A 15914-nucleotide genomic window follows, 5' to 3' on the forward strand; every position below is an offset into this window, starting at 1 on the left:
TGAGACAGGTAGAAGGAGAAGTAATCAGAACTAAGAGCTTGAGCACAGACTTGGGACAGCTAAAAGATGGTAAAAATGAGTCATGTACTTGACTTTGTTTTCCGATTTTTATGGTGATCATCTGTATCCCAATTCAGCATTTAAAGAAATGCCTTGGTGTGCAGATGTCTGAGTATCTGTGCTTGGCTTTGAGAAGTCCTTGGATCTACTTAACTAGGGAAAGAAATCTTTGGATTGGTTATTCTTACACTTTTTATATTTAGACAAGATAGTTCCTATCCTTTCCTAAGGATTTGGGAAACTAATGTAAGCCAGTTACTTGTGTTTAGCAAAATTTGCAAAGGAGATTATAAAATCTCATTTTTTGTAGGAAGACTCTCCAAATCTAGACCCAAGCCATATTCCAAGTTTAAAAACCCAGAACTGCTTGTTGTATTTGAATTAAAAGTATATTCAGCAAATGTAGTCTTCATTCACTCCAAAATATGTATATTGAGTTGGGGGGGAGATGTCTAATACTTTTTATCAACTTTGATTTACCACCATTTCTTTTCTTTAAGTAATGTAGCTAATATCACAAGAAAAAGATTCCAGTTTCTCCTGGATTTTACTTGGAGTAGGGAGGTTGGAAGCACAGAAAGTAAATTTCTCCACTATCCCTCTCTTTCCTTCCCTGTTGTGTTCCTTATTTTCAGATCTCTTCCTGTTGAGCCCTACCCACCCTGTATTCTAGCTCTCTGTTGACTGTTCTCTCCACCCTGGATGGGAGGGATCCTTACAACAGTGAAGAATGAATTGATCTCCTAAATAAATACTTGGGTAGAATGCTGCATTGTAGTACAAATAGTAGTGTTTCTTGCACAGTGGCTTTGGAATCAGACCAATCAAGGTTCAAGTCTTAGCCCTGCCTTTTAGAAGCTGTGTCACCTTGTGCCAGTAACCTTTCTTAGCATTCTTCCTGTGGGATGGGGGTAATAATAGTACCTCATAAGGTTGTCTGGTGCATAGAGAAGGAAGCACTCAATGAAAGTTAACTATATTGGAAGACTGAGGCAGGATGGCTTAAGCCTAGAATTTCAAGGCCAGCCTAGCCTAGTTAAGACCCTGTCTCAAAAAAACAAAAGTTAGCTCTTTTAATGTCAAAGAATCAGCATTTTTAGTCATGTAAGAATATAAAATTGAGGATGCTCTCCAAGTAAAGAGCATGCTTACTTGGAGACATTTTAACTACCAAAGAAGAACACATTGCTTTCAAAATAAAATTAAACTTTTTCTTGACTCACTTCTAAATTTAGAAAAATTTCTCTAATTGAATTGTTTTAACTATGTTTATGTTTTTTAAAAATCCCTAAATGTTCTTATTAGTTTCTGCTTTACAAAATTTATAGAGTAGAAATTAAAAAGTTACTGAGAACTTTGTAACCTAAGCCCATTTGTTAAGCCATTGAGTAGCTATGGAGTGGCCATATGGAGCACCCTTTGTCAGGTACTAGGGATATGGAGATAAATAAGACATGACCTAAGTGACTTACAAAGGGGAAATAAGTTACCAATGAAGTTATAGAGATAACCAAACTCACGAATATTTCAAAGTATGTAGTAAAATAAGACATGATTTTAAAATCATTCATTGGGTTTTTTTGTTTTGTTTTAATGATACCATTCAGTTTGTTAAGGATTCAGAGAAACTCTCAAACACTAATAAAAATTGATTTTAAAAAAAAAGCCCTTTCTAGAACTCAGTTTGGCAGTCATCAAAAGCCTTAAAAATACTTATTCCCTCCACTTCTAGGAACTTGTCCTAAAGATGTAAATTAGAGGTTCCTAAAGAGATTTATTTAATGTTTCCAGGAAATTTGGAAATCGTAAGTGTCCAGTTGTAGGTTTTTAACTAAATCATTAAATTTGTTACACATTAGAATTATTAAAAACGAGGCATGATGGTATGTGCCTGTCATCCCCACTACAGTAGAAAGCCTAAAATAGAGTGATTGTGGTCTAGGCCAGCCTGAGCAGAAAGCGAGACCTGTCTGCAATATAACCAGAGCAAAAAGAGTTGGAAAGTGGCTTATGTGGTAGAGCGCCTGCCTAGCAAATGCAAGGCCCTAGGTTCAAAAAAAAAAAAAAAGAATTTTTTAATGATATGGAGAGCAAATGATTATTGGCCAAAAAAAAAACTTTTTACCAAATTATTTTTCAGTATAATTCCATTTTACTAAAATATATCATCCTCAAAAAAAAATGGAATGGTAAACCCCATTAACACTGTCCCTCTCTTGATGATAAATTTACACACTTTTATTTTTTCTCTCCTACCAGTGTCTTTATTCATATAGAGTCAAATAGATCACTTTAGTAGCTTTATAGTTCCTTTAAAAATCCAGTAAGATTAGCAAGACCCATGTTCTTGGGAATCTCACCATCTGCACCACTAATGGGAGCTTATTGTGATGAAGAAAGGTGAGTGACGAGAGGCGTAAGTTACTGTTTCTGTGCCGTTAGGTGAGTCATTTAGTGTTTCTGGGCTGAATGGCCTACAGACTTTCCAGTTTCTCTTATTCCACCCAAGTCTGTTCTGATGTCATAATGAAGCCTTAAAAAGGCTGCACTCATGTTTTATCCAGTGACAACTCAGGGTTGAAGGCCAAGTAGCCACTGAGCAAATTTGCTCAGAAATTTCAAGCCCTTGACCCTAATGAAAATTTCATAGCACATTATTCCAGTGGAAAATTAAGCATACGTTTCATGAAATACAAACAAGACTTCCCTGGTTAGTGAGAACATTATGCTTCTGAGAAAGGAGCTATACTAGCAGACATTTATTCTCCCCAAGGCGTGTTGTTTTCCCACACAACAAAAGACCAAAGTTATCAGTGGTCACCATAGGAGACCAGAGCATAAAGGTCTTCACATGCTCCAGGTTTTAAATTCTTTATCATTCTTAAGTTTCAAAAGATAAGCCAGTCTAACACTTAGTCTCAATTCACACTTTCTCTTCTGTTAACTTTCTGGAGGTACAATAAAGCTGTAAAGCTTTTTCTTACATTGGAAATGATCTGTATTAAAGGAATAGACTTTATCCTGGTTCCTCAATATAACATTTCTCTGGTATAATTGTGTGTAATTGTTTTTCTTCCCCACTTAACAACAGGATAAGTGCAAAGTCCTATGGAGAAAACACATATTACCATAAAACTCAGTGACAACCATACAATAAGAATACTCTTGAACATTTTTAGGAAAGAATTCAGAGTCTAAAGCAAAGCATAGACTTCATGGCAGACTTGCAAAAAACTCGAAAACAGAAAGACAGAACCGATGCTTCACAAAGTGGGGAGGAAAGTGGCTGCTGGCCACGAGAGAGAGAAGACTCTGGAGATGTTGAAGCACCAGCCTTCAAAAGTCCCAACAAGGACAACAGAAAGTAAGGAATTTTGGAATATGAAAGTTAACTATATTTTTAGTAAGAGAGGGAAGGTATAGATTCAGAGCCTGGCATGGGAAGAATAAATTCACAGTATGTCAGTTTTAAAACTAGTCAGTTATCTTTAAGGACTCTTGTTGTCAGGGAGTTTGTTTAAGTAGAACTGTTTTCTTAAGAAAAAAATGAGTATTTTGTCACCTCATTCCATGAAGAGAAAGGAATTGAGCACTTGAAGCTCTTCCTAAACATAAGGGCTGTCCCTAAAGAGTCTGCATGTTTCCCACCAGATGGCATCTGGTATGAGCAGTAAAGAACTACTGACTGGTCCTTCAGGAAGCCACCAGCATGACTGAACAGCAAATCAGTCCACATACCATGCTGCTGACCATATCTCTAATTGCCCACTACCAACCTCACTGTTAACTGTGGGGAGGGTTTTGATTTGGGATTTCTACTGTCATATTGCAAAGGAAGTAACTTGTGACAAATTTCTTCGTTCTGGATCTAAGATTTACATATTTTGAATGTGTTTTAGTGGGACTGGGGTTTGAACTGAAGGCTTCGAGCTCACAAAGCAGGCATTCTACTGCTTGAGCTATGACTCCAGTCCGTTCTGATCTGGTTATTTTGGAGATTGGAGTCTTATAAACCATTTGCCCAGACTGGCCTCAAATCATGAGCCTCCAAATCTCAGTCTCCCACGTAGCTAGGGTTACAGGCAGTGAGCCACTGGTGCCTGACTAGATTAAACATTTTTTAAATTGAAGTTCAATAAATTGTTTCCTCCTCCTCCTTCAAAGTTATGTCTAAAGTAGAATTCATCTTTGTGAATGTACCCAAAAAAACATTTAAAACAACTAACACTGTACCAAAAAATAAAAAGGAGGGAAGTAGCCATGAAAGTTTGCCTTTGTCTCTGCATGATTAGAGCTTTCCCTAGGTCATTACTGTAATTGATGACAGTAGTAGAGATGTTTCCAGTTGTATTTATAATTCATATTTGGAATTAACTTTTAACGTTTTTGTCTTATTTGTATATAGTATATATTTTTTAACTGTGTACTACTGTGTGTTTCAGGAAAGACAGAGATGTACTTGAAGATAAGTGGAGAAGCAACAACTCAGAAAGGGAGCAGGAGCAGATTGACCGTGCTGTCCAGGAGTCTGGGGGGAAGCTGACCCGGCGGCTAGCAAACAGTCAGGTGAGGGACTTCCTTGCCTCCTCACTGTCTTGGGGCCTCCAAACTCAGTAGTTTTTAAAGTTCCCGTGTACTTTAAAAACAGTATCTGCTGTAGAGGTCTTCATCACTGGAACACTCACAAAATAATTACATGTTTATAAAGTATGTATGATTGGAGTTGTTTTTCTTTCTAGTGAAATTAACATGCTCTAAAATTAGAAAGTGAGCAGCATGCTTTATTTTAAACTTATAAAGAAAACATTTATATTCTGGTCTTTTGAAATCATACTGTGGAGTACATTGGTTTTAAAACTAAGTGGATTTATCTGTGACTTTGGGCAAGTCACTCACTTCCCCATCCTAAGTCTCCTCCTTTTTTGATAATTAGGCAGACCCAGATGACCTATACAGCTTTTTAAAATTCTGACACTCCCTTACCCTCCGCGTCTGTAGTCCATCAGGACCTGTATAAACATAGAAGACAGGTGTGAAAGTCATTGAGTTTAATGGTGATAGGTACCTATGAAGTTAGTTAGATTAAAATAAGGCTTTGTATATATTTGTGGAATATATAAAACTTTATTCCATGTGACTACTTTGGGTCATTGCAGTGTGAATTTGAAAGAAGAAAACCAGATGGAACAACAACATTGGGACTTCTTCATCCTGTGGATCCCATTGTAGGAGGTAGGATCAGAGTGAGACTGCTTGAATTTGATGATGTGTGGTGGTAAACGTTAACCTGGTGTGTCAGTCAGTCAGTGTCACCGTTACAAGATACCTAACAAACAACTTAAGCAGAGAAAGGGATTATCTGGTCTCACAGTTTCAAAGGATTCCGTCCCTGGTCTTTGGCTCCTTTGATTCTGAGCCCATGGTGAGGCAGAACATCATGGCAGTGGGCATGTGTTAGAGACTGCTCACCTCATGACAGACAGGAAGCAAATAGAGAGAGGGGAGCCAGAGACAAGATATACCCCTGTGATTACAAACACCCAACCCCCATGACCTACTTCTTAAGAGTTAGGCCTTACTTCCCAAAATAGCACCACCAGTTAGAGACCAAACTTTCAATATATGAACCTTTTGGGGGACACTTCATATCCAAACCATAATACCTGGGTTGACATTTTAAAGCAGCAAACCTGAATAATGACAACTTTCCTCTCCTTTTTTTGGTAGTGTTACTTGTCTTAATACTGCATCATCCACAGAGAACTTGGCTAGATACCAATTATTTCATTATGACAGGTAGCCTAACTTCCCCTTAATGTTAATTTACCCAGTTTCATATTGTCATGAGAGAGATTATTGGGGATACAGGAATGTAAAACAGGATTCTTCCAATTCAGGAAATAGTCTCCAATATGCATTGTTCCCTGTGGGCAAGTCACTTTCTGGAGCCATACGTGAAGCTAACTGTGTATAATGAGCAAAACAAGACACAGGTCCCTTTCCCTGAAACTCTAGGGTGCAAGAAGGAGGGCACACACACCAAAAAAAGAAAATCACAGAAGGTGCCTCATGAGTAAATACTATATGAGCAGGCATGATTTTATATAAGAAGGTGCCTACCTACTGCTTAAGAATCAGGAAGGGTTTCCTTAAGGAGATTTTGTTTAGGTTGATCCCACAAGTAGGGGACGGCGAATAGCAGTGAGACCCACAGTTGAAAAAACTTTGAAGTAGAAGGGGAAGAGCTTGATGCATGTAAAGCCTGAAAGGGCAAGCCTATTAGTGTTCAATAAACATTATTAAAAGAAAAGGAGCTAGTGCTGTTTTCAAAGCATACTCATTTATTAACTTCATGTGTACTTTTCATAGTAAAATTTTGTATGGCTCTTAGTCACAGAAAATGCTACAGAACTGAAAATACTGCTTTTTCTAGTGTAGAGAATCTGGTGATGAAATGCAACTAACTTATTTAGACCCTGAGATGTGCCTGTTTCTCCAGCTCCTCTGATCAGATATGGCCAGAGTTGACTTGATTCCATGCATGTCTGCTCCCTTAGCAGGACATTTTGTGGTTTAATGTGGAACACACTGCCCTGCCTATCTCAGCTTTACCTACCCTGGTGGAGTGGAGTTCCAGTACACATTAGGAAACCAAACTGCAGGCTGTTCACTGAAGAGGGGCAGATCTGTTGCAGATGCTCGAGGCTTCTTACACATGCTTTTATCGCACTGATTTCTTGTGGTGGTAGCCTTTGTTGCAATGATGGTATTATAAAAAGCAAAACTTTTTTCAGGAGAGAAAACACTTTCTCTGTTGAAACTGGTGGAGATCATGTTTCCATCCTCCTAGGTGCCTCCCTCATGATTTCTGCTTATATCACATATTCCAAGTCTCAGTAAGGACTTCGTTGCCTGCTTTACTATAATCACATTTTTTAAGGCTCTTTCACATTGTAGTAAAAATAGATCTTCCGTAGACATTGATCTGTGCTTAATCCGTTTGTCTTTAATCTGACTGTTTTTGCCTTTCTTAAGTCTTTCACTAACCTTTCTACTGGTTTATCTCCATTGTCTTACCATTAAATCTGTGTTTTGGGGTTTTGTTTTTAATGAGAATCTTACCTTTAGGTCAAGTGTAACCTGACTATAAAGAATTCCACGAAGCAGTACAATGTAATGAGATGGTCCAGATTTTTTATCTTGGCTACATTCCTGCCTTTCTAAGATCATATTTTCTTCTCTTAAAAATGGATAGAGTAAGGACTATGCAACCTCCTCCATGTGGTGTGGCTAACATGAAGTAATACACATGAAAGCACCCAGCGTACCCTGAGGATCATTTCCTTGCGTGTCTCCTTCATTGTGCTTGGTTTTATGTCTTAGAACCAGGCTACTGCCCTGTAAGACTGGGAATGACGACTGGAAGACTTCAGTCTGGAGTGAATACATTACAGGGGTTCAAAGAGGATAAAAGGAACAAAGTAACCCCAGGTGAGGCTCCCACATAGCTGTCATGTTTTTTCACTTCTCTCTGTTTCAGGGAGTTAGGGAAAGGAAGTGTGATTAGTACTCATTGCTTTATTCACTAGCTCTCTAGGGGATATTTTTGCAGGATCAATTAGCTATTTTATTCATTTCTAAAGAAACCATAAAATCAGGTATTAGTATTGAAAGCAAGTTTTGTTCTTTTTTCTCTCTCTCTTTTGTGGGGAATAATTCATTTGAGTTACAGCTTCACAGGTACAGTTGGCTCCCTCTGTCTGTGGACTCTGCATCTTTGGATTCAACTCAGACTTTTTTCTTCTTATTCCCTAAACAATACAATATAGCAACTATTTACATTACGTTAGGTAAAGTATAGTAGAGGATGAGTTGAATATTATGCCATTTTATGCAACTTGAACATCCTTGTGTTTACTGCATGGGAGTCCTGGAACCCATTCCCTAAGAATGCTGGGGATGACTGGACCAGTCAGTAAAAAAAGTCAAAGAACAAGGAAATATCTTTTTTTTTTGGTGGTGGTACTGAGATTTGAACTCAGGGCTTTGTGCTTACAGGTGCTCTACATGCCTCCAGCCCTTTTTGCTCTGGTTATTTTGGAGATTGGGTCTTGCTTCTTGCCGAGGCCAGTGACAGTGATCCTCCTATTTTACACTTCCCACTGTAGCTGGGATGACAGGAATACACTCCATGCCCAGCTTTTTTTCTGTTGAGATGAGGTCTTGTACACTTTTTTGCCCAGGCTGGTCTGGAACAGCAGTCCTTCGAATCTCTGCATCCCAGTTAGCTGGGATGTTACAGGCATGAGCCACCAGCACCTAGCTCTTGAAAGGGCTGTCTTTTAATAAGAAAATACATTGACATAAATTCAATAATATGAATACAGTATTTCATCTTTTCAATAGTGTTATACTTGAATTATGGACCCTACAGTTCTTATGCCCCACATTATGACTCCACATTTGCAAATATCAGCAAAGATGATTCTGATCTAATCTACTCAACCTATGGGGAAGACTCTGGCCTTCCAAGTGATTTCAGGTGAGTCACTGTTAACATGCCGAGCACATTCTTCTAAAATGTTAATGTATGTGATTTATAGATAGACTTACAAGGTTATCCAAATAGTGGATGTTTCCAGTAATTTTTAATGGACAATAATAGACCCATATTTATTATGATCCTTCAATATAAATGAAATATTTTAAAGAGAAAACATATCTCCCTGATAATGGCATCTGCAATGTTTTCTTATAGAAATGTCATTTTTATGGTGCTGTGAACCTCAGCTGATAACTAGTGTTTAGGAGTTTCTTACCTTAAAATGTTGATTGGTACCCACTGTTCTACTATAAAATTTTACATATCAGTGAGTTATATTTCAAACTCAGTCAGTTATGGAGCTCATAGCACATTATCCCCAAGCTATGAGATGTGGGATATGATTCCTAAAGCAATTGACATGCGGGCCTGTTTGGCCATCAGGAATCAGATCATTGCACTTACTCTCAACCATTCCTTACTGTACGTCTCAGAGTGTCAATAATTTCTGTATTCCTGGTTAGGATGCTGAGCACTTTGTATCCCATTATGTATCAACATAATGAGATAGCTTCATGATTTACTAGGACCATGGCACAGGGTGGGCATTGAGCTTGAATTTTCCCTGTAGCTTAACTAGTCCCCTGTTTTCTGACAAAAGGGTACTCTGATCACTTGCATGTAAGTAGGTGTGGATTGGCTGTCCTTTGTCCATTTATGTCCTTTGTCCTCACCAGCTGGAACACATTCTTTCTGGATTATTCACCTAGACATTCCACAAATAGGCAGTGCATGCCCACTATGTTCCAGGCATTTTCTAGATGCTGGGATTCCATTAGTCAGGGACACAATAGTGATATAACCCAGGCTCTCCCTTCAGGTGATGACAGTGCTTTGGAGAAAGGCAAAGACCCCATTTCATCCAACAGGCCAAGCATGGTGGCACATGTCTGTAACCTCAGCTGTGGTGGGGGGGGGGGTGGATAGGCAGGCAGATTGCAGTCCGAGGCAGACACCCAGGCAAAAATGGGAGCCCCTATTGGAAAATTAACTAAAGCAAAGAAGGGGGTTGTGGGGCTGGGGCATGCATGGTTCAAGCCACTGTAGCAAAAGGTTGAGCCAGATAAAAAAACTGAATCATCCTTGGGTATCTCAGGGAATTACCAAGACTAAATGACAGTTCATTTCTATTTATTGTCTCTCAAAGATCGCCTACACCAGCCTGGAAGCATGGTCAAGGTGTAGAGCACCTGCCTAGCAAGCATAAGGCCCTGAGTTCAAACTCTAGTACCACCAAAAAACAGAAGAGAGAAAGAAGGAATCAGTAATTAGTAAGGTTTTTGTTTGGGGGTTTTTTGTTTTGTTTTTTTTTTCTTTTTTGTACTGATTGAAATGGTGTGTGTGTGAAAGACAAGTCAGGATAACTCCAGGGTTTTCAGACTTAGCCTAAAAGGATGTAGTTGCTATTTACTGAAAAGCAGACAGTTTTAGAGTTCCACTCTGGGAGAAGGTCCATTGTTTTCAGTTTTCAAGGTTGCAATACCTCCTAGACATTCAAGTGGAGATATGACTGAGAGTTTTTTTAGCTTGAGGCGAATGAGTTCGCTAAGGGGAGTGGCAAGAAGCCCAAAGAACTGCCTGGGCACCATCACTGAGGACTTAGATTTTTTGGACAGCCCTCAGAAACATTTTATTTTCACTTTGTTCTTGATACTGTTTAATTCTCTGATGATGACGCATGTATCACTGGTTGATCTGTAAATGCAGTGTTGCTTCTGGGCAGAAAGTTTTACATTGTGTTGTATAAACCAAGGGCTTCTGATGGAAAAGACAACAAAAGGATTTTAAGCCAATGGAGAATGATTATGTGAAAGTGACTTTCCAACTCTCTGTCTTTCAGCATCCATGAGTTTTTGGCAACATGCCAAGATTATCCATATGTTATGGCAGATAGTTTGCTGGATGTTTTAACAAAAGGAGGGCATTCTAGGACCCTGCAGGAGTTGGAAACGGTAAGAATGCTGCTAAAGAAACAGAGTAGTTTATTATTGGCTCTAAAGTATTAGTCACTCAGTGTTATGAAACCCAGGATTAGCCTTTGTGACAGCTAGACTCCACTTCCCTGGAAAGACAGCCAGCAGGGTGGGGGCCATGGTGGAGGACAGTGAACAGAAACAAATAACATAGCTACAGTCCATGAGGGCCACACATTGCCTTTCTTTTCTGATCTTGGGGACTCAAAACTGGGGGTTACAACTCAGAAGGTAGTGGGTACTACAAATCCTAGAAAAAAAGGAAAGTGTTACAAACTAGAAACTAGGTTGGCTAAAATAATAAATGACCACTCTTATCCTTATTGTGTAGTAAGAGCGCATTGGTAGAAAACTCCTTCTAATTCAGTTCAAGACAGTTCATAATCTAGAATAATTCATGTCTTGGCCCAGTGATTAGAGCCAGAAAGTGTTCCTACTGCCATAGAAGAGTGTTGACCTCCAGAACATTCTTGTCATCATAGTTAGAGGAGCCCTTATCTCTTGAAAGTTATAATTCTTAGTGGTGTCTGTAACTGCAATGTTTTGTCCCTGTGTAGAACTGCCTATATGGTGATTGTTCCTCAGGTGGCCCTGTCAACTAAGCTGGGGTCAGTGCCTCACCTTCAGTGATCTGCTACAAAATGCTAGCACATCAACTGCTTTCTTCATTTGATCTGAAAAATACTAAATTTTATATCAACTCAAAAATACGTATACTATACCCTTCCTATCAAATAATCTGAGTTAATTAATAGTTTAACTAAAAAAAAATTTTTTTTTTTTTTTTGTGGTACTGGAGCTTGAATTGAACTCGGGCCTCACGCTTGCTAAGCAGATGCTCTACCACTGGAGCCACTCTGCCAACCCTTGAATTACTTTTATTTGGTGAATATGGCAATATGTTTCAAAATGTGATTTTTCTGCCCTTTCATCCAGGACTTTTTCTTCTCAGAATTTATACTAGAAAATAAGAATTTTATATAAAAAATAAATTATAATTTTTAGAAATTAGAAATTGGCTAAATCACAATACAGACTTTGAAAGAAAGGTAATGTTTCTTCATTGATGCCCATGATGCATTTGTGTGTTGTTTATGTGTACCTTTTCTCGGACAAGTAGAATTGGGAAAGTAGGTTGTGGGAAACATCCACATTCTTTGTGTCATTTACATATTGTAGTAATCCCTTGCTGTCCCAGAACACTGCTCAGTTAATGCCCAGCAGTCTCTAGAGTTCCTTCCTGTCGTCTTCTCAAAGTCTTAACCTTGTGAAAAGACTCCATTTAGTTAAGTATTATATGCTATTTGCCAAATACCTTCTCGAACATGTGTATGGAATTTGGATCAGGCCCAGGTCTCAGCATCACCTCAAAATATTCTCAAATGCTAATAATTTTATTTAATTCATTCTCATTTGCAAAGTTCTATTCTAATAGTTCATAGTCATTCCTTTTATCTTGCTACAAAACTTGACACTTTTCCTATTCTTCTTGTTATTTGCCTTTACTATATGTTTTCATAAAAGGTTGCTTTTCTTTATCCCTTTAGTCATCACCTGAAGACGAAGGCCAGACCAGGACATTTGATACAGCAAAAGAAATGGAGGTGATTAAATTTTATTCTTTCTTTTGGTGGTACTGGCAGTTGAACTCAAGGCCTTGCTGCTTGCTAGGTAAGCACACTACCACTTGAACCACGGTCCGAGCCCATATTTTATTCTTGTAAATAAGAATATTTATTATGACAAAATTATTCTTCTTTAAATTGAGGAAAAACTAAAATACCTAAATGACAAAAAAATTTATTTTAAAATTAAAATATTCATTGAGTATCCATCTGTGATAAAAGAACTTATTTTCCCTTTGGAAGTTTAGCAGTAGCTTGTGTAGAAGACAGGCACATAAACAAGGGAGTCCAAACCAGTTACCTTGCAGTGTAAATGGCACATGTGCAGCACCCAGGGTAAAGAACTCACTGTTCTGGGACTAGCTAGATGAAGAGTTATTTGCTCTCTAAGCAAGAAGGGTCAGGTGTGTGAAACGGGCAGAACTGAGCAAATTATGGCAAATTGAGAGCTGAGAAAGCAAATGATCCAGGATCCCTGTGTAGAAGAGGACAGCTGGTGAGGCTGTGTGGTTGAAACTCAGTGATAAAGAGTTCTCTGTACAGTGCTAAGAGGCTGAGATTCTATCCTACAAGATGGGACTATGATAAAATATGGAAGAGAAGGGATCACTGAAAAGTTGAGACTTGTCTGAGCAAAAAGAAAAATGACTGCCATACCAACATAAAGGAAGAGAATATTGATTTCGGAAATGCAGTAAGAGAAAAATTGACATGACCTGTTCTGTGAGGTAGGTGATAGTATTAATTAGTTCACATTGGACTTACAGGAAAGAGAACACACCTTGACAGGCAAAAAAGTCACATTCCATTTCAGATGTGATGAGTGTGACTTGGGACATTCTTGGACATGTGAACCTGGAACTCCAAGATCTGGGCCACAGTGTGGATCTGGCAGTTGTAGAAGTGAAGGTAGAGGTTCAGTCAATAGAGTGAAGCTGCTGCCCAGGGTAAACATGAGGAAAGAAACAGAACCGTGGAGAAAACCAGTAATTGAGCAAGGTAGGAAACCCATGCGGATACTGAGCAGGAGAGGAGAGCAGCAATGTCAGAGCTGCAGAAAAGCCTAGTAAGAGACCTATAAGAGTAATTTGTCACCTTAATCAGAGCCATCTCAGTAAAATGGGGGCAAATTGTAGATTTCAGGGAGTTAAATGGCTAGAAAAACTGGGCTAAAGAGAGGTTAAACATTAGACAGACATAAGGGGGAAGAAAAATCAACATGTGGGACCAAGTAGTTAAAGATGTAGATGGTATTTACGCAGCAATGTTGTTTTCAGGGGAAGAGGAATGAAGCAAGGTCATGTGCTTAATGAGGGAGTGAGAGTGAAAGAAATCTTGAGAATGGGAAAAGAAAATGGATAAGAAATAAAAAGACTTTTGAGTAGAGTTGTGAGCATCCAGCTGAAATGGTGAGCCACATATACATACTAGTGCCAAGTTGCACGACCATATACTTTTTTCTGCACAGAGCACTTTAAGCTCATTTGTACATGAAGGAGTCAGGTGTTCAAATTGGTTGACCTTGGAGTGCAATGCCCAAGTAGGAATGGAACAATTGACTTTTGGTTACTTATTAGTCTATGCATTCCTACAAAGAAGTGTTGAGGTTATGGAAACTCTGAGTCTTACAATTCCAAAAATAAATTCTGCCCTTGTTAAGATTTTGTTTCTTCCATGACAGCCTAACTTTGGATATGGAGGAAACCCAGGAAGCTTCTTATGCTACAGATGTATAGGAATGCACAAGTGTGGACTGGCTGGGCTGAAATATCTGCCTCTAACTGTGCAAAATATAAGGCATTGTCATAATCATTAAAAGTGCTTCACAGTTGAGGCAGTGACAAGTCTCTTAATACTTGGTGAAGCAAATGATTCGAACTGCCTAAGACATCAACACACTACAGAGAATTGTGGATTTATGGTCACTTTTTGCCAGAATTTGAGAATAGCATTTTAAAAGGGTGTTCTTGGAAGACATTTTTGGTGGCCATCAAAATTATGACTCCAAAATAAATAAGTGGAAGAATAACTTTGCCTATAAACACAAGCTGTCTTACTAATTTTTACTCAACACTATCATGACTTAGCAAGCTCAAATAATTGCCTTCTTTTCTTTTGAAGCAGATTATAGAAGTAGAGCCAGCAGGGCGTTTGGACTCCAGCACTCAGGACAGACTCACAGCACTAAAAGCAGTAACAAACTTCGGTGCTCCAGTTGAAGTGTTTGACTCTGAAGGTGAGGGCCTCAGACCGCAGGTTGCTTTAAGCACTACACAGGACAAGTAGTCAAGACTTACTGCCACCTCCATGCCAGCTAACCCAGCCATTTGCCATAGGAAAACCGTGGCTAATCAGGTTAAATGAATAATAAGAGCATGGGTGTGCTGTTGGTTTCATTTGAAGGGAGGAGGCTAGCCAGTGAGTAGCAGAGCCTGAAGCACAGGACTCAAATTACCACACAGGATGAAACACAGGTGTGCCCCATGTTTTCTTCAGTGTGTTCTTCTTATTACAGAGGCTGAAGTGTTCCAGAGGAAGCTCGACGAGACCACGAGATTACTCAAGGAGCTCCAGGATGCGCAGAATGAGCGGCTGAGCACCAGGCCCCCTCCCAACATGATCTGTCTTTTGGGTCCCTCATACAGAGAGATGCACCTCGGTACATTACACCTCCAGTGAGGGGAAAGTCAGCGGGGTTTGGGGTGGAGGTGGACTGTGAAGGGGATCTTCTGAGTAGTGATAGAACTGTAGAGTAACTGAAGAGTGCTGCTGACATCATATTCTTTTAGATTTTAAAAAATTATCTAGGGCTGGAGGCCTGGCTCAAGTGGTAGAGCACTTGCCTAGCAAGTGCAAGCCCTGAGTTCAAACCCCAGTACCGCCAAAAGTAATAAAATAAAGAAATCGCTTTTTGGTAGCTGGAACTTTTTTTTTTTCTCTTTCTTTCCAGCTGAACAAGTGACCAACAACCTTAAAGAACTTGCACAGCAAGTGACTCCAGGTGATATTGTAAGCATGTACGGAGTTCGAAAAGCAATGGGGATTTCCATTCCTTCCTCCATCGTAGGAAACAGCTTCATAGATTTAACAGAAGGTATGTGCTGTTTCTCTGGAAGACTGGGAGGTTGTTGTGAGTAAGAGGAATATAGACCTTTCCCTTCAGGTGACACTTGTTTTTGTGTGTTTTTAAGGTATAAGATTACTTTTTGTTTTCTTTGATCTTGTCTATAGAATTAATAGATTTCACACATTTGCCCAAAAAAACCTTGAAATGACAACCTAGTAATAATGTACCTCCTCTTTAACCTTGAGTGTGGTAGAAAGGGCTGTCAGCTCCAGTGCTAGCTTTATCTTCACTTCCTGTTTCTAATTAAAAGGGAAAAGAATGCTGAGTGGTGTCTTCTTTCAGATCCTGAAGATCCTAAGAAGACTGATGTTGCTGAGTGTGGACCTGATGGGAGCGAAAGCTAACTGGTATTTGATTATATATTATGTACATATTTTTTTCATTCTGAACTTGGAAATGCTTTTCAGAAGATAATAACTATTCATAAATTGTGTTTTTATAAACTTGGAACAGTTAATTTTAATGTTCCAGAGATTGGGCTTCTATTAAGTAATAAAACTGAGCCTGGAACTCTCAGAGGAGTATTG

General features: G+C 39.0%; 1 protein-coding gene across 3 annotated transcripts in view; it reads left to right on the forward strand.

Annotated features, from left to right (window-relative positions):
• Brd7 (bromodomain containing 7) overlaps positions 1-15903 on the forward strand; it is a 32803-nt gene extending 16900 nt beyond the window's left edge. Inside the window, exons 7-17 of one of the 3 annotated variants that reach the window (XM_074056028.1) lie at positions 3240-3424; positions 4503-4626; positions 5217-5292; positions 7444-7551; positions 8467-8602; positions 10503-10614; positions 12183-12239; positions 14382-14496; positions 14776-14919; positions 15211-15354; positions 15670-15903. In XM_074056028.1, coding sequence (XP_073912129.1) covers positions 3240-3424; positions 4503-4626; positions 5217-5292; positions 7444-7551; positions 8467-8602; positions 10503-10614; positions 12183-12239; positions 14382-14496; positions 14776-14919; positions 15211-15354; positions 15670-15731 — 1263 coding nt within the window. In that variant the 3' untranslated portion in view covers positions 15732-15903. Of the gene's footprint in view, positions 1-3239; positions 3425-4502; positions 4627-5216; positions 5293-7443; positions 7552-8466; positions 8603-10502; positions 10615-12182; positions 12307-14381; positions 14497-14775; positions 14920-15210; positions 15355-15669 lie in introns of those variants that run through there. The other 2 variants (XM_074056029.1, XM_074056030.1) reach the window with 2 other exon arrangements.
• Positions 15904-15914: the final 11 nt, after the last annotated feature.

Source organism: Castor canadensis, chromosome 15, assembly GCF_047511655.1.
Source record: "Castor canadensis chromosome 15, mCasCan1.hap1v2, whole genome shotgun sequence".
Lineage (NCBI taxonomy): Eukaryota > Metazoa > Chordata > Mammalia > Rodentia > Castoridae > Castor > Castor canadensis.